Genomic DNA, 24,329 nt, shown 5'->3' with positions numbered 1-24,329 from the left:
ATCATGCAGGACACTTGTCTAGAGATGGTCAGTGAGTTTGCTGCCTGCTTTTATCATTCTGCCAATAATACTTAATAAGGCATACAGTATTAGCCAAGAATTAGGAAATTAATAAACAACAATGTATTAATATATTAAATCCTATGAAAGGGCTTTCAAAATATTTTATTTTAAATGTTCATTTAATTTGTTTATTTTAATGTATTTGTTCTTTTTGTTTAATAAAAATAAACCCTTACATTTTTGTACCACAGTTATGGTTATTATGGAATATGATGGAACTAAACTAGGTACATGTGTTTGAATTTCTTAATAAAACGAAAAAAAGAAAAACTGCACGTTTAGCTTCTGGGTACGTCATCAACCCGCGACCGCTGACATCATCAATTCTCGCCAAGAAAGCATGGCGAAACTGCTGTCAAACAGGAGAGTATGCGAATGTTTTGCCTTTACCGTTGTTGTTTTTTTAAACTCTAAGGATGACTTGTTAACGATTCGTAAGTGGATATAATTACTCGCCTTGTCGTCCGCCATCTTGTTTCGCCTGGGCAGCTGATTCACGGTGTTAGTAAGTGTGTTCAGCAACAACATGCAGTCTGTGAAGGTCGGCTATCTGGCATTGGTCGCGTCAAGAGCCTTTGGCTCGAGCAGACTTTATAGTTCGGAGCTCCTCAAAGTATCTGCTTGCTGTCGTGTTCATTGTTCAGTGAGCCAGGTCCGCTTTTGTAAGACAGGAACGACGCTGGAAGAAGAGCCCGTAATTATCCGTGTGCCCCGGTACTTGCAGAGGCGCGTGGAAAACGTGAAGCAGGCTCGCGGCAAAAACAGGATAAGCACCATCAAAGCTGGCAAACTCTTGATCCAAAGCAAGAACTCCGATCTGAATCAGTCTGCGGGCTACCAACTTGGAAAGTTCGAGAAGCCCGTGCTCTGCTCGAAGGGCTGGAAACATAACAGATCAGACGGTGATTACTTCACCATCAACAACACCAAAGCTGTTGCACCCTTTGTTGCTGAAAATCAGGAGAAGGAGGCTGGACAGAAAAAACCTGTAACGTTTAATAACCTCCATGTCTGCAAGGAACTGGTGGAAGTTTTGGCCAGCATCGGGATTGTCCAGCCCACCACTGTACAGCTGCAGACCATCCCAAAGGTCATGAAAGGTCACAACATCCTTTGTGCTGCAGAGACAGGCAGTGGGAAAACCTTGAGTTACCTCCTGCCTATTGTTCATAGACTGCAGTATAACATGCAAACAGAAATGTATGATGAACATGCACGCAACATTAGCACTTTGATTCTTGTGCCGTCCAGAGAGCTTGCTGAGCAAGTAGCGGCTGTGTCCAGAACTCTGTGTGCTCCGTTTAACTTGATTACAAAAACTGTGGGTGGTGGGCGAGGTGTCGGACACATCAAAATGGTCTTGAAGGAAGACGTTCCAGATATTTTAGTGGCTACACCTGGTGCTCTGGTCAAGGCCCTGCGAAGACATTATCTGGATTTGAGTGAGCTGATGTTCTTTGTGATAGACGAGGCTGACACCATGTTTGATCCCAGCTTTTGTCATATGCTAGAGAACATCCTTTCTTACGCAAACATTGCTAATGATCCCAAGGAAACACAAGGACCTGTAGGACAAGCCCAGCTGCTGGTGGTGGGGGCAACATTCCCAGGTGGTGTTGGGGAGGTGCTTAGTCAGGTGACAGACCTTGGCAGATTGGTAGTCATCAAGAGCAAGATGCTGCACTACCTCATGCCACATGTCAAACAGACATTTCTGAAGGTGAAGGGTGCTGATAAAATCCTGGAGCTCAATCAGGCTCTGAAGCTTTTGCAGCAAGACAAAAAAGGTGGAGCTGTCCTGGTGTTCTGCAACAAGTCTGCAACCGTCAACTGGATAGGCTACTCACTTGAAGAGATGGGAGTTCAGCATGGACGTCTGCAAGGGGAGATGCCGGCTGCTGTGCGTTCAGGAATATTTCATTCCTTCCAGAAGGGCACGGTAGATGTGCTGATATGCACAGACATTGCTTCGCGCGGCCTGGACACATCCAGAGTGCACTTGGTTGTCAACTATGACTTCCCAGAATCCCACGCAGACTACATCCACCGAGCTGGGAGAGTTGGGAGGGCAGGAGGGGTGGAAGATGTGGAGGTACTGAGCTTTGTCACTCATCCCTGGGATGTGGAGCTGGTGCAGAAGATAGAAACTGCTGCACGAAGGAGGACAATTCTGCCAGGGATGGAGTCTGAAATAAAGGAACCTAAGCCCAAAGTAGAGGGCATGGAGGAGTAGATGTTGTTTGTAATGAACATTGGTAGTACAGTGGCAAGACTAGTAGTGTTGTCTTTGTTAATGCAAATGCTCAGTTCTGGTTAATTTTTCTGGTATTTATTTTACCCCAAAACCAAATAAGGATACGTCAAAAACTAAATTAAGGCTATGTTAAGTTATTATTATTATTATAAGGTAGAATCAGCAATCCTGAAATTGTGCTGTAAATATAATAGCTATCCTGTATATGCGTGAATGTTTGAATATATATTTGCTTTACCCCTAAAAACTGTTGGGCAATAAAACTCAGTAATTGCATTTTTAGAATTCTATCATTTTTAAACCACTTATGTAGTGGTTATATTAAAATCCTTCACTACTTGTACAGCTGGCCTTAAAATACAACTCACCTTAAATTTGAATGAAAACATGTAAAACCTGCTACAACCAACTTTATTTATTTCTAGAAATCTACAGATCCGTTTTAATCATTTTATTTCCATGAGATGTACGTGACATATTTTAACACAAGGTGGCAGCATTTGTCTATATGTCTACATGACTGGCTTTTTTTGCACATTGCAATCAACTTTAAACATATTTCTTCATACATACATCTATCTTCTATACCTGACAGAACAACAGAAGTGTCGCACAAAAAATTCTGACCAAGAGAACAAAATCTTTGAGATCTTGTCCTGTGATCCTAAGATATGCCAGAAAGATTGCTGTGTAGTTTTAAGCAACTTGTAGTAATTATTATAAATCAATACACATTAACAGCAAACTTCAAAGCAGAAATGTCTGCCTGGAAGTGGCATGCTGTTGTTTTGAAAATGCTACCACATATGCCTGGTGGTTTATATAGGAGTACTACTGGAAGTGGGGATTACAGGAATAAGACAGGCCTCAGACAGTGTTAACGGCTCTGACCGTAACAAGGGGCTTCCATCAGAATGTCTGGAATTTAGCTATGGTTATCCTGCTCCAGCTGGGGTCTCTAAGCTTTGCCCCCCCAAAGTTCAGTTCATGCAACTGTTCCCTGACAACAAGTCTCCACTTATAGCATGGGGAGCAACTGCCTCCAATCACTGAACATATATTTTTGTACTAATTCAACCCAGCAGACCCTCCAAGAGTAAAATAATAAAGTTTTCACAGCTTGGTATATACTGTCTGCTGCTTCAATTTCAATTTCTCAAAGTTTTCTTTGATTCTATGGTTAAAGGAAAGAACACATTACTGTTTTCATTTTCCTTCAACCTGCTTCTCCCTGTATTTTCTTGATTTCTCATGTCTGATTGTCGCTGTGCAGTAGAACACATCACTCACAACAAGCAGAAGTTTGTCTGTTTAAACTACATTCAATAAATAACTGATTGTATTTTCTTGCCATATATTGTAAGATGAGCTTGCCATTCATATATCAGGTACATTTTAGAGAACCCTGTATGCTCATTGGATACATATTGGCACGTCACTAGCCCTTCTCCACCCAGTCCATAATAAAATGAACATAAACGAGTTGCCCCTCAAATATTTGAGCAGGTGGTGATGCTTTTCACATGGCTTCTTTCTTTTAACGTTTGCAAATAATACACATATGTTTTTTTGGAGCTCCTCTGTGTGTGTTTATTTTGTAGCTATACAAATAAAATAATACGCATATAATCACCTAATTATAACGTGTAATCTTGTGATATGAGTGTTCGAAATGGACTACAAAACGTTCGGGCCATTAATAATGACGCATTTCCTCCCTTTCCCACCGTAGGATTATCGCCCCCTCCCCATTTACGCACACATACACACAGCGCCGCTGCTGCTCACACACTGTCCGGCCACTTGGAAATTTCCCACAACGCGCAGGATATTCTAGTGCCGAGGAGTGGGACTGTCGGCTAATGTGCATCTTTTCAGGGCTGCCTTGCATGAAATGCCCCAATAGAGGACCTGAAGGTAGGTTTACAACCCTGTAATCGGCTTAATCTGGTGCCCATCTCCCCCGCCGCAGATACACAGATCTGTCTGACCTTCTCTCCGACCAAGCTTTATAATCAAACTGCTGCACGCTGAGTGTGTGCGAGCACAGCATGACTCCCAGCCCGCTGGATGGGAGCCTGTGTGAGTGACTGCGCTGCGTATCAGCCTCTCCGCTTTCCTTTTTTGAATGGATCTGTGTTAAGTTTCCGCCGCCGTGATGCTCATTTGAAGCAACGAAAGTTGTGGAGTCCTTAATTGTCGGCTTCTCCGGTGGCATCGCGTTGGGTTTCGGGCGACTTTACAGAGCGCGGGGCTGCAGCAGAGGGTGAGTGTGGCTTTTTATGAGAAAGCTCTTGTTCGTGAACCCGCAGGTTCCAGCGTGTGGAGGGTAGCTTTGTGGTGGTGGTGGTGGTGGGTGTGCAGAATCAAAGAAGCACGGAGAGTTCACAGAGGGGCTAAGTTACATTGCACTGGCCAGAGAAAAGCAGGCAGTCTCCGCCATGTTTTCATGTCAGTCAAGCTGCCACTTAATGCCACAGGCAATTGTTCCCAACTTTGTTTCCCTTTCTGATTTTGCGTGATGCCAAGAATGCGCACACGTGAAGCGGCAGTCACTGCACTACACAACCAGTCAGAGGTTGGACATCATATAGCTTTGCAGGGGTTGACTTGTGTTTTTGGAGCGTGGGCGTTATTACCAGCTCTATCCAGCGTGTTTCCCACGTCGAGGTGCATGTGCCTGCCAATCTGTGGATAACCTGCACCCGTGCCCATCACGCTCCATGTAGCGATGATAGCAGCGGGTGGGACAAGCATGCCAAGTGCGACATGTATGTATGTATGTTTGCTTTCACTGCAGCAGGTTGTGCTGGATATATAGTGAGCATGGCTGGCTCTGGCGGCTCCGCTGCCACACCCCTTCATACAAGGACCGTGCTGTGATATTTTCCCTTCATTTTCATACTGATCACATGTTATTATCACTCCATCCCATCTCCTGCTGTCTTTAAACGTGTGTGAGCTGAATGATCACAGAGTTTACGCACCAGGGTCAATATCGCTGCTAGAATTGCAGCGAGTGGATCCATCAGCAGCCAATGAATTGTGTGTGTGAGAGAGCATAGGAGGCAGACGTGACAGGTCATATAAGATGGGGCAGCATTGAAGCAGGAGAAGTTTCTCTGGCAGTTTAATGGGCAAAAGTAAATCCTCCCCATGAAGTACCCCATTACACCCCCACACCCCTCCTCCCACTCTGGCTGACTAGACCTTGGCTTGTCAGAAAAAGACACATGACCTTATAGGCTGCAGGCTCCTCTGTGTGTGTGTAATGCTTCGGGAACAGGTCCTCTCTGACTGGTTGTTGTTGCACGTCCCCCTGGTATGTCTCACATCAGTCTGTGTGTTGACATCCAGGATGGCGTTCCGTGTGAGAGCGCTTTGGCAGAGTATCAAATCCGTTTCCTCCAACAAAATCTATGGTTAATAAAGGTGTGAAGAAAATGTCATCGCACCTGGCCAAGTTGCCCTGTGTTAAAATCTGTCCTTTCAAAATGGCAGCTCTCCCCTAATGAGCCAGGCCTCAGTTCTTCTGCACTGATCAGTTATGATTCTGCTACATCTCCGTGAAAATGTCATTTTCCCGAGCCTCGGAGTTAACAGTTAATATCTGCTGCTGCTGCTGCTGCTGTTTGGTATGCAGCTCTTCCACCAGCAACGGCGCCCATCATTTATTAAACTGACCAAACTCTTATCTGGATTTCCTGACATAAAAGCAGCAATCAACACATTATATTAGCAACTACACTGACCTTCTTTTAAAATGTGTTTATGCATCCATTCTGGAGCAAATAGTCTTTTTACAATGCAGCCTTTCAGCTATTTATTGCTGGAGTTCAAGGGAAAGCACTGAACTTCTCATGTAAACATTGGATTCTGACCATAATGGAAACTGAATTCATATCAGCTCACAACCTTTTCTTTACTTATCAGATCTCTTTGTAATTAAAGTCTGTTAGATAAGAGTCCAGAGGAGGTAGCCTGGTCTGATGTCATGAACAGCCCTGTGTGTGTGTGTGTGTTTCTTACCTCTGGTACAGAGGTATGCAGATGAAGGCAAGCGGTGGAGGCAGTGTGATGCTCTGGGCAGCCTCTGCTGACATTCATTGTTGCTAGCTATAGACCAGTAACATCATATGAGAAATTTAGACCAACATTTAATTTGTATATTTTGAAGAAGCTCTCACTGAAAATAAAGGTAGCGACTGAAAAACTGTGCTTTCGAGTGGGAGAGGTGTTCCTGGCTTTGAGGCCCCTCTCATAAATGACACACAGTGGCTGCACATGGTTAATGTATTGATTTGTCTCTTTGTTCTGCATGAAAACAGCACTCTGCTGTCAGCAGTGACCACAGAGAGGAAGTAATGAGCAACCCCTTAATGATGCTTTAATCACAGTGGTAATGCAGTGGATCACAGGAGGGGAGCAAGCGTCTGTGGTGGTCCTGCTCAGCCAGGTATCTCACATGAAATGTCATTATCCTCACAGTTAATTAAGGTTATTGGGTGGGAGTTTGCTGCTCTAATTTAGGTTTTGTCCATGAACTGACTGCAGGTATTAAAGTGATTATCTGTGTGCATGTTGAAGGTTTTTACTGCAGGTGGAAGCTGTACAAAAAGTAGTTGGTTTAATTACATTTGTCGAGCCTGCTACAGCCGAGTATCCTTTGACTGTTCAGAGCTGTTCTGAACTGAACCTGCTCTTTTTAATGAAATCTCATGAAAATCCTCCTCGACTCTGTTCTCCAGCAGCTCCCAGCTGGTCACCTGGAGTTAATTCTGTTTTTTTTAAGGATTTTTTTAAGGACTGAAACAAATGTTTGGAATGGGTTGCTTGGTTGGAAACTAAGCACCGATGTTTGGCTGTCAAAAATCCTGGGTAAAGGCGAAGACCTTATTGTTTTTATTCATTTGCCTTGTCACGCTCATTGCTGACCTTGATCTGAACTATAATGATTTTTGGCATCTTCTGTGCTGTTTAACATCAACAGTCTCCTGTTTTCTCACTGATGTAGGACATGGATGATGTGCAGGTTTGACTGTGTTTGAATAAGTTTAATAACATGCCTCCTGTGTATTGAGCAGTACGTGTGCAGTGTTTCTCTGTGATACTGTTTGTCCCATACATTTCCTAACCCATGAAGACAAACAGGGAGGTGTTTTCATTATATCAAGCCCAATTTTTGATATTGTTTTATAAACAGTGTTTTTTTATGCTATAGCCAAACAGTAGCAGGCCCATGTGTTGGTGGGGGAGCTTCTTCTTTCTGTCCTGGATTCAAATTGCGTGTAATACACAGTTTGAGTGGGCAGCACTGTAAACAGATACACCTGTTGGTATTTGTTATTTTTCTATACATAGTAAATGAGTTTGCTGTAAATGGCAAAATACATTTTTTTGTCAGCTGAAATCACTCTTTAAATGTCTTACACACATGCATTTTGGGAATGGTGTGCTAAATGCCTGTAGTGTGAGGCGGGGAAAGAGTCTGAATGGAGGCGGAGGAATGTCTGGCCTAGTTCAAGTTAACAATATCACAGAATTTCACACTTCGTTGTGACCAACTTAGGCATGCGTAACCTTAAGAGTCAAGTCATGAGATTCCAGGCAGCACCACGGATGGTATCAGACAGGGAAGGCAGTGATCCGCTGTCGCTTTCCATCATACTCCATATTAGTGGAACTTTAGAGTCTTAAATATAAAATCAACATTACATTATAGCAGCAATAAATAATAAATGTGTGTATCGTCAGATGTCGGTTATTGTTGGATGGATGCAGCAGAGGCTGCCTTCTTGGCACATCCCATCCACATTCTGTTTTTCCCCACCTCCCACTGAGTTCTCCATTGCCTGCCTGCCTCCCACTCAGTCCACCATCCCATGTACACTGCATCACAAATAGAAGCCAGAACAATGGTGGCCTGCTAGTAACATGAACAACTTTTTCATCACACGTGGCCAAGTGCTAATTGTTTGAAGGATAGGATGTGTGCTTTTTTTTGGAAGTCTATGAAACGTGGAGTATGTTTCAGGCTCGTCTGTCTGATCCAATGGTGCACTGCAGCAGTCTCCATATGTGGCACTGTGTGTGTGTGCGCTGTAATGTAAGTCGGAGGACCCCCAGTCTGGTTTAAAAATACAAAATTTTGGTCATGTGGAGTGGTTTAGAGCGGACCTAGCCAGTATGGTTGTCATAGAGACAGGGGGGAAAGAAACTCAGGCTGCTTAGCACTTAAATAGGCATTTTGAATAGAGTTGTTCATTTGAACAGTTCAAAAATGCAACATTTATAAATCACTCTATAATACTATATACCACATACCACACAGCTTTTTACATAGCTTTTTACATAGTCATGCTCCACTGTGTCGGAATGCATTTTGTTTCACAGAGATATGCATTTCATGGGCTTTTCAAACAACATGTTGCGTGGTAAACTGAGCTTCTATCCTCAGTGGTTACCCATGTCAAATTTTCAAATTACAGTTAGAAAATCTTCTGTAAATTAGAGTTAATGTCCTCATCTTCAAAAATAATATGTGATTGAATGAGCCCTGCTGTGGAATGAGCCATGCTGTGAAATGAGTCCCCCTGTTTTAGTTTAGCAGTTTGAAATGAAGACCAGCTATTTCTGAATTTAACTGTCTTCTTTATCAGCTTCCCAGAAATGCTCGTCAAGGGATCCATTACAGCTTTTTTGGCTATAGATGTCTAAACAAGCTAAATTTAAACTCATTATCTGCTTATGATTTTCAAACGGTGCTTGGATGTCAGTGTGCTTTAATTTTGATTGTGTGCTGTTAGTTACAATTGCCGGTATCGATATTGATCAAAATATAGTTTTGCTTAGTTGTGATCTGAGTTTCATGATAACAGAAAAATGCAAAAAAATAAAATAAAATAAAAATAAACAAACAAACAACAAATATAATGTTGGGGCGAAAACCAGGTTCTCTTAGAAACGCTAACTTCTAATTTCAGGGGTTTTGGTTAAAGTGAGCTGTTAAGTTAAACATTAGCTGAAAGAGGATCTTCTCTGAAATGTGTTTCAGGTTGCAGCTGAGCTCTTCAGCTATTACTGGACTGCATCTCTGGCATAAGTCCCTGCTGCCATGGTTGCCACCTCGAGGCTCATGCCTCTTAGTCACCAGGGCAGAAATGTAACCTAATCAGGTGTCTGCCGCTTGCAGTACATAAGCACACTGCTCTGCTAACACAGCGTAGATTGGCTGTTTTTGTGGGAAACCACATGTGGCCAGGCACCATGTCACTAGCCATAACACCCTGTCATTTTCACTTTTCTCTTGGATCCCTTATTAATCTTTAAATTGCTTTAGGCGGTAAAATGTATTCTCCTCTGGCCAATGTAAACAGAAAATGTGGCTTAAAGCTTACAGTAACATGATTGCTGGTTTGCATCTGTAGAACACAGTCTGTATCTAGGAAGGGAACTATGCAGCTATCTTCCCACTCCAGCAAGTGATTTATTTATTTACTCTTAATGGGCTATTAAACGCTAAAACTGCTCTTTATGCTTATTTTTGATTTTCCAAATAAAATTGTGATGTGGCTAATTTTTATGTAAGTGGGAGAAAAAGTCAAAAGAAGAAATCTCATGCATCCACATTTGTCCGTTCTGCCTATATAAAACCTTGTAGGGCCACCCTTCTATTTTAAAGAAGGCTGGCTGCTTTGAAGTTCTCTGTAACTGTATCTATTCTGCAAGTCCTGGACAAATGCTGTTCTCATTACTCAACATGTTTGTTGACAAATTTCAACATTTCTGTCACTCATCAAATTATTTCTGTCTGTATGACGTTGTGGTTCGTGAAAATAATCCTGTGTTGGAATTCCCCAGGAAGTGAGTTTGGGGCAGCTCGGAGCTTTGTTGAGGCAAGGGTGAGTGAACATTCTGGAACTGCTGGAAATGTATCCCACCCCTTTTGCTCCTCCTCAGCCCTCCTGCAGGCTGCATAGGGCAGCTATTCTTGGTTTTCCCATAAGGCTAAATTCTTGCTACAAATGTTTTGCAGCTAACTTGCATGGGGAGGAACCCCTCTGTATAAGGCCACCCTGCTGGCAGAGAGACGGCAAGTGCTGCGGGATAAAAAGGATGGCACACACTAACACACACACAGGAATTAGCATTCAGATTTGGCGGTCTTTACCTCCTTAGACTACTACTGAGTGTTTTTTGCCCAGAAATCAATATTACACATGTAGAAAGGATAATAGGCCTTTTCCTATTAGTCGAAAGTTTGGTTTATCTGCCCAGTCTGAAGGGGGCTCACTTCTCACAACACTGCACGTATCCACAAGACCCTGTTTTCTTAAAGGGAAGACGTGCGTGGTAACAAGAGTATCCCTCCACCTCAGGTTTCAGCTTCTCTCATCATTAAACCACGAGCACAGCGCCTGTTGTCACATGGATAAACAAAAGCTCCTCTAGGAGAGTCATGGATCTTTGACTGATTTTTCAAAGCATCAACTTTCAAAGGGGAGCCCTTGAAATGTGCTTTCCTGCGGGTCTGGCACACGGCCCAGTATGATGTGATGAGGATGACCATCAGCTGCAGGCGAAAATATCTATAGAGATAACCTGATGTTGTCTAATCAGAGGTTTTGACTAATATAGACATAAAGAAACCTGTAATGCTACTCAGTTTAGTGTCTTTTGTCTCTTAAAAGCTGAGCCACCAGTGTGTTAAACCCTTGGCTCACATATTTTCATTGAAACATGTAAGCCAAGGATGAGGTAAACACAATGACATCACTTCAGTTTCTTTAAAAAAAGTATCCATACCCTCTTTGGTCAGAAAACAGAGCTTTATGTGCAACATTGGTGGTATGGTCATGGCATGGTTAAGTTTGACAAATTGATTGTTTTACAGCTTTAGAAGTTAAAGTAAATGAGATTATACATATACCGGTAATTGTTGTTTTTTTTTATACGCTTGTTGAGCCTGATGCATGCATTTGAATGCATTTCCATGAGTGCCTCTTGTTCCAAAGGATCAGTGCAGAGCCCCCTCTTTAATCATACAATGTTTTATAGTACAAAGTGCATGTTGACAAATATGGCACATAGTGACATTTGATCACAACCTGGTGAAAATGCTTCAGCACTCAGGTTTGAACTGGCAGTACACGCCTCTCCTGACATGTCACCTTTGCTATGCTTTGGCAATGGTTACAAGTTTCTTCTAACCAAGAAAATGATGATTAATTAACTTTTTTGCTGCTTTGCTTCGTCAGATAGTTTTGTGGTGGATGTGTCTCGTTTTGCAGCCTATTCAAACTTATCCAACCTGACATTGCAAGTTCTGCAGATTGATGGCACCAGAAATAGCACTTTAAGTGGCTGCTAATGTATGAGTGTTACATAATCGGAGTGTCACTGCTCCTTGCCCCTGGCCAAAATCTTTCTGTCTGAACGGGCTTGCATGTGTCGTCCACCTTTTACAATCCTCTGGTGTTGCTTGTGGAGGTTGTAGAGTTTGAATAGAGCTATATAAGGAAAACCATTCTTTGTTTATTAGTTAAGGGAGAGTACATGGGAGTGCTGCCAGGCCTCTCAGAGTAGCAAATGGGGACAGAAAGAAGAAGAAGAAGAAGACGAAACGGCACTCAAACACAGTGGACTGCTATGTGGAGCTGTAAACATTGCTCTCTGCGCGATGTGATGGCAGCTGGCTTACATTACATGTGGAGAGCTCAGTGTTAATCAAGTGGCTGAAAATAGCCTTTTATTTGTGCACTGAGCTATGAGCACTGCGAGCTAATGCAGCCAGCCACAAGGATACAGTGGTTACATTAGCTGCCTCCCAGTGACTTCTTAGTCTGGCGGTCGCTTTCAGTAGAGTTATGAGAAGTGGGAGAGAGGTCATCCACCTAGAGGAGACTGCTCCTCTCTTTACACTGTCTTAGAAGGTTTTGTGCAGCTTCAGGACATTTTAAAGACACATTTTCTAGATGTATTTTATTTTTATATTTCATCCTGCTAATTAAACACATAGCTGCAGTTGCAGTGTCATTGCACTGGTCTACCTATGTGTGATGATGCCTTCAGTCACAACACAACAAACCATTTACAAATGAAGTGAATGACATCATCTTGAAACACTGACACCTGTCAATGGTTGGGGTATAAAGTACAATAATACAGAAAGTGAACAACCATTTTCCAAGCAAATGTTTTGTAATTCATATTAAACCAGGAGATTATACATTATAGCAAACCAAGGCAAAGTGGAGCCTGCAGGCCAGATCACAAAGAGAAGTCAGTGGCCCTTTGCTCAAAGCCAACCTGTGGCCCCTGCAAGAAAACCTCACCCCTAACACCTAAACACCTATCCAGATTTTGCTGCTGTAAACTTTGTGTAATTACTGACTGTTCATTTGTTGTGCTCTACATGAACTGTCTGTAGACTCTTGAGACCTTACCTTGAACTTGTTGTTTGTCTTTGTGGGGCATTTATGACAAGCATGGGATTTGATGCTTTATAGGCACTGTATGCTTAATGTCTGAGGCCACTGTTTGCAAACAGCAGCATAATCACTGCAACTCTAGAGTTTGAATTTAATTGAGATAATCCACAATCAGTATCCTCTGCCTTGCCAATTTAAAACAAGATTGTTTATAGTAATCTTCTGAGCTTGAAGTTGGTTCTCGCAGTGTTTCATATCGACATGTCTGTGGGGAGCTTGTTCTCCAGCTGGCACAGAGACAAATGCTGCATTGTCACATTCCTCTATTTAGATGGACTCAGGCATTTTGTCTTTTGGAGTCGGGGGTAGAATGCCAGCCTTGTCCTCAGTTAGGTTGCTTATCCCCCCCCCCCCCCCAGGGAAATGTTTTGGGGGGCATCTCCACCCACCCTTCAACACTTTGACGATGTGATTGAATGATACCTCCTCAATTGAGGATTGACTTCTCCATTTGTCACTAACACTGATCATGTCAGGCATCATCTCAATTAGTCACAAGATTATTTGTGTTTGTAAAGCTCGTAGGCAAACGGCAGGTTTGTAGCTGATTTTGAATTGCCAGCAGGATGGGGGATTTAAATGCCAAGTTACAAGTGGCAGATGGGAAATGGGATTTTTGTTTTTGATCTGTTTTCCCTGATGTCAAGTGCAGCTTGTTCCCTGATTGGAGTTTTGTTAACTGTTCTGCCAAGCATTTTCCTTTCATGCAGCTGTGGGAGCAGGTGAGCGCTGCTGAGCAGCCTGGCATTCCAGTGCGCTGCCGTGCATTCCACAGCTTTCTTTCACAGTGCAGGGCTTTATTAAGGTAGGCTGTGTTTACCTGGAGTAGACACACACTGGTTTTTGTTTTATGTTTTTATAGGAGGGGATTGGCATGCAGTATTTGGGGAGGCAGAAGAATGTGGAGTTATTAAAGAAACACTTTGATATTTTGGGACAAACGACTGACTACAATTAATATGTTGTTAACTTTGTTAGCAATGACCTGGCAGACACCTAAAATCAGGGGTTTAATGGCTATTTTCTGGTTTGGCCAGCACCTTTTATTACATCCTCTAAAAACACAGGTGATTTATGTTACCTCTTCTGTGGTAGGCCCGATGTGCAGCATGCATTAAATTTGCAGTATTGGTCATCTCCTTCTTCTCCGTTTTGCTTTCGGTGAGGTATTCCTGCTGAAAGATAAGCCGACCTGGAATCAGCCCCAGTCTGCTGACTGAGCAGGAAACAGTAGCAGCCTTCCCTCAGACCTCAGCGCAGTCACTTTCCCTCTTTATCTCACCTTTTCTTTTTTTTCTACTCAACAAATCTACCCTTCTCTTAATTTCTCTCACCCCTATCTCTGTTTCACCACCCCACCCATTCACTCCTCCACCTTGTGGCTAGCAAGCATGTCAACACCTCGGCTGCAACCCAGTCACAGGGATGAAATGACACAGGTCAGGCTTGCAAGGCTGTAAATCAGCACACACACATCTGGTAAATGGATGAAGTGTGGGATATAGATGGATGGAACATTGACACTCCTGATGGGATATGTTGAATATTTTTCATTGCTTTTGTCTGGGCATCTAAAAAAATGGAATCCTCTTGCATGATTTGCAATGAATGGAAATGGATCACCAGACCTTAATTTAGCTGGAGTTTAGTATTACTGTCACTTGCATGGAAGAGCTCATTGTGAAAAATAACTGACCTGAGATAGCTCATGGGCAAACTTTGGTTACAAAGCTAAAGGTGGAAAATGGAGGATTGTCAGTTCTGCTTTCATGCATTGACACTGTAAATGCTTCTGTAAACAGCAGGGCTCTAGACTAACTTTTTGCACTGGTTGCACCGGTGCGCCTAACCTTTTTTTCTTGGGTGCACCGGCACAAAAGTTAGGTGCACCGCATCACACATCACACAGCAGTTTGTTTTTTAATCACTGTCCATATATTTTATCGATCAGGCCTTAACTTGACACCTATCCTAATACAGAAGTTCTTTTCATCTTCTCTCATCATCTGCAGCTACATCTACTCTTTACCTGACGGCCTCGCAGGGCTGTAGCCAAAGTTTTAGAAATAACGGGCTTAATAATCACATATCATCCTAAACTGACTTTGGACCTTGTTTAATGAACACAGGTAAATAAAAATAAATAAATACATGTACCGATAGTACTCATTCAAATTATAGACAAACTAGCCAACAAGTCTGCCTGTCAGAATTCCATGATGAAGATTCAAAGTTACAGCACTCTTCAGTTCCCTGTTTGCTTTCTCTCTGTATTTTCTGGCTGTCGCTCCTCACTTATCTATCTGGCAATTGGAATTAAAAATTATTTAAATTATATACACCTTTATTTATTTAATAGTTGTGATTGAGATATATATTTGTTTTCTTCAACACGTTTTTAATGCAGCTACAGTATCTCTTCTCTCATCTTCCTCACCTCTCTTCCTCAGTTTCTCCTCTCTTTCTAAAGCTGAGCTCCAGCTGACAGACTTTTCATTCTGTCTGTTACAGTTTTAGCTGTATGCAGATATCATCCTGGCAGACAATGCTCCACTGTAGCAGGATAATAACAATACTTTTTAAATGGGCGTTCATCATGTTCTATAACTCCTTAAACCAGCTGACTGCTGTCAGTCAGAGTGACTCGGCCTTCATGGATGGAACCACACAGGTTGTTCAGTCTGTTATGATGCTACGAGCACGTCACGCCCCCTCCCTGAACATTACCGGCTCGTTATCGTCACTCATTCAGGTCAACAGCAAATTAGCAAAACCCGCATAGTAGCAACAAATCCTGCTCCTCCGCACATGTTCACTTAAACTGCGGTTTCTGCTGTTCAGCAGCGAAACGTCTTTAAACCCTGTCTGTCTTTGTGTGCGCGCTGCAGTCAGAGGGCCGTATGAGTTCTGCACACACGTTTTAAAAAGTCCGGGCCGAAACGACTTTGTTCTCGTCACCTCGGGAACACGAACAGATTTCTCCATTCTCGTGGCGTATGGAACAAGCTTTATCACACAGCATCAGCTCTGCGCAGCATATGTCCGCGTTCTTCTTATGAATTTTCGGTCTCGGGTGACCGCAGCAGACACGTTTTCAAAGATACACACACAGAGGTCCCGCCCTTCACCGTCTCTGATTGGCTTAGACCACTATATGGGCCTGATGTGTGTCTGTTGCTGGACCACAGGGAGACTTTTGAGAATCGCAGAGAATGTATCTCCCTCTTACAGCTGGTCATACCGGTGCGACCTCTGATATTTTTTGGTTGCACCTTTGAGAAATTAGGTCGCATGTGCGCCCAAAATGGTCGCACTCTAGAGCCCTGAACAGCATCTGTTTGTCTCACATACATGTGGATACATTAGATCATTACACTAATATAATAATGTGCATTTTGTTCGGACATAGATGGATAATATGCCATGTGTCATGTTATGTGTAGTTTAGCCTATAAACTGGTTTCTAAGATATTAAAATGGAATCCAAGACCTAGTTTGAGGAGGGAGTTTTCCACAAATAGAAAGTGTGTTAGGTTACTTGTTACAAACATAATTTGTGGGAGGACCGGTCTGATTTCTGGAGCACTGCTTTTGTATTTAAAGAGGATAAACTTACAAGGAAGGTCTTGCTGAAGATAAATCTGAAAACAAGCAACTCTTTTTTTCTCTCTCTTTTTTTCTTTTAATAACTTCGACACCAAATAGATCAAACTATCTGCAACAAGTTAAAAGTGTGCAGCATGCTTTCTATCTTCTGTGCCTTTTCCTGCCATCTGACTCTCCAAACAATGCACAGTATTTAATGTGTGTGAGGTGAATCGGGAGCGGCTCCTGCCTGCTCCTAACAATAGAACTGACAAGCAAGGGGCCAGGCTTTCACTTTAGAGACAGCACGGAAAAACTGGGCTTGGAGTAGCTGGATTGTTCACCCACAATAGGCAGTCGTAGCCCTGTAAGGCAGGTTACCTCCCATGTCATGTTTTTCTTCTCCTTCAGTGCCCCTGGGCCTCTGAACAGCCACAATCCTGCTTTTTAATTGGGTTTCCTGTCTGTTGACTGGCTTACCTGCCCGGAATTGTTATCACATCAACTCACCCTGGACTTTTTTTTTTTTTTTTTTTTAAAAAGGGCTTTAGGAAAGTGTCACACATAGAAAGGCATTCATCCATTTAGAAAACCTTGATTGCAAAAGCAGCTAATGGAAAAGATAAGGGTTGGCAGAGCTGTGCTTACTAATTAAAATGTATGTCAATCCATAAAGCTTTTGACTGTATTGGGTTTGGGAGTCCAAAGCGGCTGGAGCTACAGTAGCAGACCGTTAAATGTCTGCTTGCAGCTGTCCACCCAATGAGCGGATTAGAGGGCTCCCATATCTGTACAGCTGAGATGCAAAAGAAGATTAGGTCGGCAGCTCATGAAGAGGGCTGGTCCGTCCTAATCTGCAGGACTGCCAGACTGAGACTTTTTTTTTTTTACAAGGCTTTGATTTATTGTATCTTGTAAAGTACTCACCTATGCGGCTTCACTTAAATGAGTTTAGGGTTGGTTTGACTGCATAAGCTTCCATGTGGTCATGTTATTATGTGCTTTCATAAATGTTTCTGCATTCAACAGTTTTGTTTTGTGAAGTATAATAGCACAGAAAATAAGTCAACAATGTGATGCCTCTTTTTTTGTTGTTAGAACCTAATTTCAGCAGAGCTGGTGTTTTCCATTACAGGCACATTATTACCACTCATTAACCCAATTAATAATTTATAGTAGCTTTACTACTGACAATGACTTCAGCCATTTTTCTCCAGCTGTCCACATGCTATGTGGTCCAACTGTGCACAGTATGGTTTTTATCTACATGAAGATCTAAGACCCAGATGCTGGAGGGGTTGATGCAAAGTGTCCAGGTTGTGCAACTGGAGTGCAGTGCATGTATATATCGTACTACATGCCATGAAGTGCGAAAGTAAGATTTGATCCTGCTCTGCTTTGCCACTACTGCATGGCAGCTGGTATATCCATGACCAACACGTCCTGTTTGACAAACTGGATTCCTTTCCTAGATTTTTGTTTTACCTGTGATTATGTGCAGTTGCATCTAATAATTTAAAGGGTTGTTAGCTGTAGTCAGGTGAATCTAGTTTACATGACCTGCCTTTTTGGGTCAAACTTTCAAATGAACTCCTTGGGGCATCATTGTCTTCCAGGTATGGACGGTGGTTAATGAATGATTGAAGGGAAATGGATGATGGCTCACACCAAGTAAAAGATTTACACAAAAATCTGAGGTTAGATGTTAGATGATGGAGATGTGACTTGGCAGTATAAACACTATTAGGCATTTAAAATGATGACCAATAGAATTCTATCGCTCCGCAATAGTTATATAGCTTGTTAGTTTCATTGACAGCCATGGTGTGCTTTTGTTATTTCAGTTTCCACTGAGAGTGCAATGAAGGCCAGGCCAGGGAACATTTGAAAAGAACACTGTAAATGCATTTCCTTTGGTCTATTAGTATACTGCCTGCCTGACTCTCCTGAGCAGGAGGTATGAGGTAGGATGCCTAGAATAACATATTTCTTACTCAATGGTTATATACACTTTAAGTCTTATTAGACTGCCAAACTTGCACTTCATCTTGCCTCACACACACAATTCAGCCAAAGAGGTAAGGGACACACACAGTCCCATGCACAACCACACAGAGGCCCCTCACATCTAGAAAAAAAGTGTAAACCACATGTAAACACATGTAAATCACAAATGTAAACACATTGTTGCTTCTTTGCTTCCAGCACCACTTGGCTAGAAGAGATTGATTCCATTCATGGAACTGGGAGTCGGCCTGAACAGGGACGAGGGTCTGTGTAATTGAATTAGTAGCTTCAACCCCCCCCCCCCCCCCCCCCCCCCCCTCGACCCCCACCGCCACCACCCGCCCCTCTATCCTTTTGGAAAGGCAGGACTAATCATTGAGAATCTCTGCCCTCCCAGGAGAGGGTTGAATAGTTGCCTTGTATAGAAGAAAGCTGAGAGGGGCTGGTGTGTGTGTGAGTGTCTCTGTATATATGTGTGTCTGTGTGTGGGAGTGTGTGTGTATATATATATATATATATATATATATATGTGCATCCATACCTATTTTTGTATGTAAATGTGGCCGTGTGGTGTTTGATTTCCAAAGATTGTCTTCACCTACAGCAGATTAAATGGTGCGTCTGGACAACGGGCTCCTGACCTCCTCACCTCAGATGTGGAGGCTAATGTGTGTGTGTGTGTGCGTGCGCGAGAGAGAGAGGGTGAGAGACGCAGAACAACAGCTGTTCTCCAGATGTCCTCAACTCCCCCAACTAGGGCTGAAAAAAGATATAATGGAAAAATAGAGTAGTGGTATAGATAGGAGTGTGCATTTATTTATTTATCGTGGAAAATTTGTTCATTCTATAAAATAGTGAAGTGGAGGTCGAACTTTCTGCCTACATGCCTAAAAAGATTCCTTCATTGCTGCCATGATAGTTTGATCAACAGACACCTTGTTTTTGATACTGAAAGCTGTCCCTAATGGCTCTGTTTTCAGCTCAGAGCATGTCTGTCTTTGATTTTTCTCTCAAGCGGAACCTCCTGCTTCTTGCTGAACCACTCGGTTTCCAATGATGTGCTTTGCTGAAAAGGTTTATTGATGGTCACACACATACAAACTCAGCGAGAGCACCACGATCTGTGTTGATAGAGATGAAGACGTTGTTGTAATTGGGAGCGGTGTGCTGCTGGTAGAAATGGATGTCATTAACCTAAAATCATTCTGTCTCTCCCCTGTTGGAGACATTCGTGGAACTCTAGCAGGCGATTGCACTGAAATAATAATTTCATTATTTGCCTCCCACAGGTGGTACAGAATATAAACATGTGCTGACAATTTACTATTCACAAATTGTATACTCATGCATAGTTTTATTCTTTTCTTGTCTGGATTTATGTGTATGTCATTTTTTATTTTCATTTGGAGCCTTTAAGTACAATTGTAGACAGGTGGCTTCCAAAGAGAGGATTGTGGGTAATGAGTTCTCTACCACACCCCCTCCATAGTATTTATCAAGCCCAGATCCTGTGGACCCATTTAGCTAATTGCATATCAGGGTCTGCTACTTATCTATGACAGAGCTGGAAGACACCAAACAATTAGTGAGTGGGCTTCAGTCAGTCTGTGCTAAGGTGATGTGTGCTGTGGTGATGTTTGCCATGATTTAAGACGACTACCAAAAAGCTGCAGCATCATCCTGACCCTGTTGGTTCTGAAAATTCATACTGAGCTGAATGTTTCCCTTCTGTGATTCTAAGGATTTGTTTATAAAGCAAAGTAACAAATGCAGATTTGAGTGATTATTTCATTTCCATCGATGCAGTGTTGTGGATGTTCGAGGGTGATGTGATTGTCCTTGAACTGCAGTTTAAGCCCCAAGAAAGAAGCTGCAGACAATAATGTCTCGGCTGAACAACTTCAACAGGCCAGTTGTCGGACTAATGTGTGATGAATTAAGGGATGTTTGACTTAAGGGAAAAGTTAACACAATTAGTGAGATGGATTTTAAAGATCTTTGGCTTAGGGTTATGAGATGCAGGATTCCAGTCTGTGGACCAAAGTTGTGTATGTGTATGTGTGTTTTATCTGACTCAGTGTTGTTCTCAAAATGTCCCTCTATTCCTTTAAAAGAAACAAGTCAGTATGCTGAGGTTGTTTGTGCAAATCTCTATAGAGTTTGGGGGAGATGTGGATGTGAATGAGCAATACTTCCCCTCAGTGAACAGCTGCCATTGATCTCTGAGGTGGCCTACAGCAAGAAACTTAACACCCAGCCCCCATTAGCTTTAGTGGAGCTGCTCCGTGGAACAACTGTGTGTACAATAAATCAGGCTAATGTAATGTGAATTCACATTTCTGTTTTTTCTCCATACTTAAAATGCCATTCAGATATGCCAGACATAATGTTATGGTTTATTTATTGCTACACACACACCCTGTGCACATCTTCTGTAAATGATATAAGTTGCCACTTTGACCTGTGCCTGTAATCCAGCTGTGTTGATGGAGTTTGATGTTGAGACATCACACTGGGCAGTTTTATTAAAGCCTCATTTTGGGGTTAGTTCCCAGGCACCGTATTGTCTGACCTGTCCCCACTCGGCTCTCTTCTGCACCGTGTGATTAATGAAACTGCAGGATGGACAGAACAATGAAGTCCCTAGTGGCTTATTGCGCCTCTATAGGTCGTCAGCAGTGTTGTGCCCCATCCCTGTAAAACCAGAGTAGTTTCCTCATCCATTCATGTTTCACTAGCCTTACTTCCTGTCTTTATTTGTCTGCACAAAAAATACCTCAGAGGTAAATTTGGTTTTTAAGCATTTAGTTGCCACTGTTTGCTGGTGACCCTCAGTTTGTGATTCTTAAACTAAGCAGGGTGGATTTTGCTCTAAGCAATCCCTCTCTGGGGAGAGAGACTTAGAGGAATGCAAATGTCTCTTGTTGTGGAAGATAAGGTTTCTTCTCAAGCCTGTTTTGTTTAATTCAAACGCTCACATTTATTTTTCCTCCAGGCATTCGCAGCTCTATCCACTGATTTCTCGCCTGGTTTACTGTTGTTTGATCTGTAAAAAAATGTATCTCATGTGTTCTGAAGTGGGTTTAATATGTGGTACTCCAACAGCCATTATTAGAATTTGTTTTCTTTTCTGCAGTACAAATCTCATAATGTTAGCAGTTAAATGAGTCTTTAAAATGATTGTTGACCTCTGTCAATACTTCGTCTTCTAAGTCTTCACCTTCTACTCCTGAACTTGATTGACTTCATGTGAACTGACTCTGTCCACTTGTGGTGCGATCCTGCAGGTCAGTTCCCTTCCTAGATGTGACCTATAATAAAGACCTATATGAAAAATGCCACTATTAATGCACTGTATCATTTCCCTTACCTCCTCACTAGAACTTAAAAAGTCAGGCATTGTGTACATCTGTTGCTTCAAAGTAAGAAACTTAAAACCTTTCCAGCTCCCTGTCAATGTCAGCAAGTCAAGACCACTCGAGGGACAGGTTGTCGCTGTTGTAGCTTCCTGGGCTAAAGCCAAGCTACTATATTATAAAAAAGACTTTTGAGTAAGGAGGTAATCAGGGCTGTGAGCAGCGCTGGCCAGTGTCTCATAAGAAAGCAGCTGTTACTGTGGTTTTTACTGTGCTGTAAACCTGTGAAATATTCTTGATCCTATTGCATTATGCTGTATGTGAAAATGACTCACCTCAGCATTGTATAGGTTTACATTGCTTCCCTGCACAGTCTTGGTAAGTGTTTGTGGCGTTGGTGTAACTGCAGTGCGTGCAAAGCCTCCTGAGGGAGCCAGGACAGACGTAACAGTGAGAGAATGCAGTGTGCTGCTGTTCTCTGGGATGATCCACCAGCAGAGTGTCTCCCACTTTTCCCCCATCAGCCCTCCAGTCCGTCAGTGAAGTGGCTGCAGTTCGTGTCATTAACTCAGGCTCTGGGCAGTATGCTGCACTGCCTGGACAGGTGTAACAATCTAGACTGCATGATGTGAAATATTCCTGCTGTCCTGCTATTGATTATACTAGTTCAGGACTGTAACTACAGGAGAAAAAAAAACTCCATATGCCACTACTGCGTACTGCAATAAATGAACTGTGAGTGTTAGTACAAGTAAAAGCTGCTGGAGGGAAGTATAGGAGACATATTGTAACTCTGCACAGGTCTGCTGAAGTAGGTCTTGTCATTATAACCTGGCTATAATGAGAACTACCTTAAGCTCCAGGCAGAACTCAACATTTACTTCTAGAGTTGGCCAAACAGGACAATAAAAGCATTACTCTGTGTGTTACTTTCTGAGCAGTCGGTCTGTCTTTAAACCCAATCACCTCACACTGTTTGTTTATGTATAACTTGGAGTAGGAATACGATTTGATGCCATTATCAGTTCTTTAAAATGTTCATCATGAAATCCAATTTTTTTATTATCCTGGAACCTAATCAAATAGTTACAAACTGAATGAATTAAATGAAAGACAATTTGACAGAATTACTGCTGAGAGATGCAAATTCAAATATATCAACAACAACAAATCAAAGTGTTTCACCTTATTGTTGCCGTTTACTTAAACCCCAGACAGCTGAAGATTTAACTACCCATGTTATAGATTTTGGCAGTGCTGCTTTAGCTGTAGTGTATTAAACCATAACTTTATATCTTTGATTGCACTTATCATGTGTCCTGATGTAGAGAGTGCTAAATTGAAACTAATTGACTGGCTGATGCTCTCTGTTGGTCGTCATCAGATGAAAGTGTCACTGCTGTTTCTTATGCTGTCCTCTATTGTCACAGCACTTCATGGTTATAGAGTAAGAGCTGTTTTGAACTTTTTTGTAGCATTTAAAATATTCTTCCTACTGATTTGTTTTCTATTTTTGCTTGACATGTTTATTTATCAATTTTACACCCATCTTCTTAACCACTGCAATTTCTGCTTTATGTTTCCTTAACTATGAACTTCCCATTGAAAGTTATTATTATATGTCTTCTGTGCATTTATCACACTATCAAACCTGTGTGTTGTGTGCTTTGTCTCATACGTGCCCATCATTTGTTTTTCAGCTGTGAAGATCAGCAGACATCCAAGGCTGCATTTTCCTCAGCAATAAGGTAAGAGGCTGTTAATGTATACACAGCAGCATACAGGGACTGAATGGCCCTCGAGTTTTAGCGGAAAGACTTGAAAATGTTATTACAGCATCACTTAAAAAATGTGAATAACTGTCTTGATGCTTTGGTTTTTCTATTAAGTGAAAAACACAAAAATGTGTGAGAATGCACTTTGGCACTTTTATGTTGTAGAGGAAGTAACTTGACAGAGCTTTGGGGCCGACACAGTCATCCTTTTTGCATACACCTACCGCAGTCTTGCTTGTAACAGCAATACTATTGGTAAGGTAAAATTAAAGGAACAGTTTGCAAAGCATTGCACTTCATTAAAACAACTATGCTTGCTGCTGCCCTGCAGTAATCTCACTGTTAGTACATGTGACTGCTCTGCTCTACATGTTCCTCCAGACTCTGCTGGTCTTAATAGCTATGATTTGCCGGTTTCTCTGTATTTTCCTTATTTTTTTATGTTCTGTTTTTTTCTGCCATTCTTTTCACACATTCACAGGAATGCTAGGTGTCCTACATCAATTTGCATCTCACCTGTACGACTGACACTAAAGCATCACACTTTTGGTCTTTATGCTATCTGGTTATGCTCCCAATTTGTTATGGTACCTAGCAGAGAAGTGTGTGTTTGTGTGTGTTTGTGGAGGTAAGCCAGACTTATCTAAGGCTCTTGCCAGGTACACTTTATCAGTTGCCACATGATCTCCTCTGTGGATGTTGTGGATGTTGATTATTCTGCTAAGACAGTAGAATTTCAAAAAGATTAAAATGTGTGCATGCGTTAGCTCATGCATGTGCACATCTCTCTGACGGCATA

The 24,329-nt window shown here is 42.2% G+C and overlaps 2 protein-coding genes across 4 annotated transcripts in view; both read left to right on the top strand.

Annotated features, from left to right (window-relative positions):
• The first annotated feature begins 392 nt into the window (after positions 1–392).
• Positions 393–3,756, top strand: ddx28 (DEAD (Asp-Glu-Ala-Asp) box polypeptide 28). The gene has a single exon (XM_028401883.1). It carries the CDS (start codon positions 590–592, stop codon positions 2,294–2,296), a length of 1,707 nt encoding a protein of 568 aa, XP_028257684.1. The 5' UTR covers positions 393–589; the 3' UTR covers positions 2,297–3,756.
• A 336-nt stretch (positions 3,757–4,092) lies between these two features.
• Positions 4,093–24,329, top strand: part of tln2a (talin 2a) — a 68,329-nt gene continuing 48,092 nt past the window's right edge. For 2 of the 3 annotated variants that reach the window (XM_028401434.1, XM_028401432.1), the window contains exons 1-2: positions 4,093–4,234; positions 23,456–23,503. The gene's annotated coding sequence lies outside the window, so the exon portion shown is untranslated. Of the gene's footprint in view, positions 4,235–4,445; positions 4,584–23,455; positions 23,504–24,329 lie in introns of those variants that run through there. The other variant, XM_028401433.1, reaches the window with a different exon arrangement.

Source organism: Parambassis ranga, chromosome 3 (genome assembly GCF_900634625.1).
Source record: "Parambassis ranga chromosome 3, fParRan2.1, whole genome shotgun sequence".
Classification (NCBI taxonomy): domain Eukaryota; kingdom Metazoa; phylum Chordata; class Actinopteri; family Ambassidae; genus Parambassis; species Parambassis ranga.
Note: the sequence above shows the minus strand (reverse complement) of the source record. Positions and strands in the feature narration are given on the sequence as shown.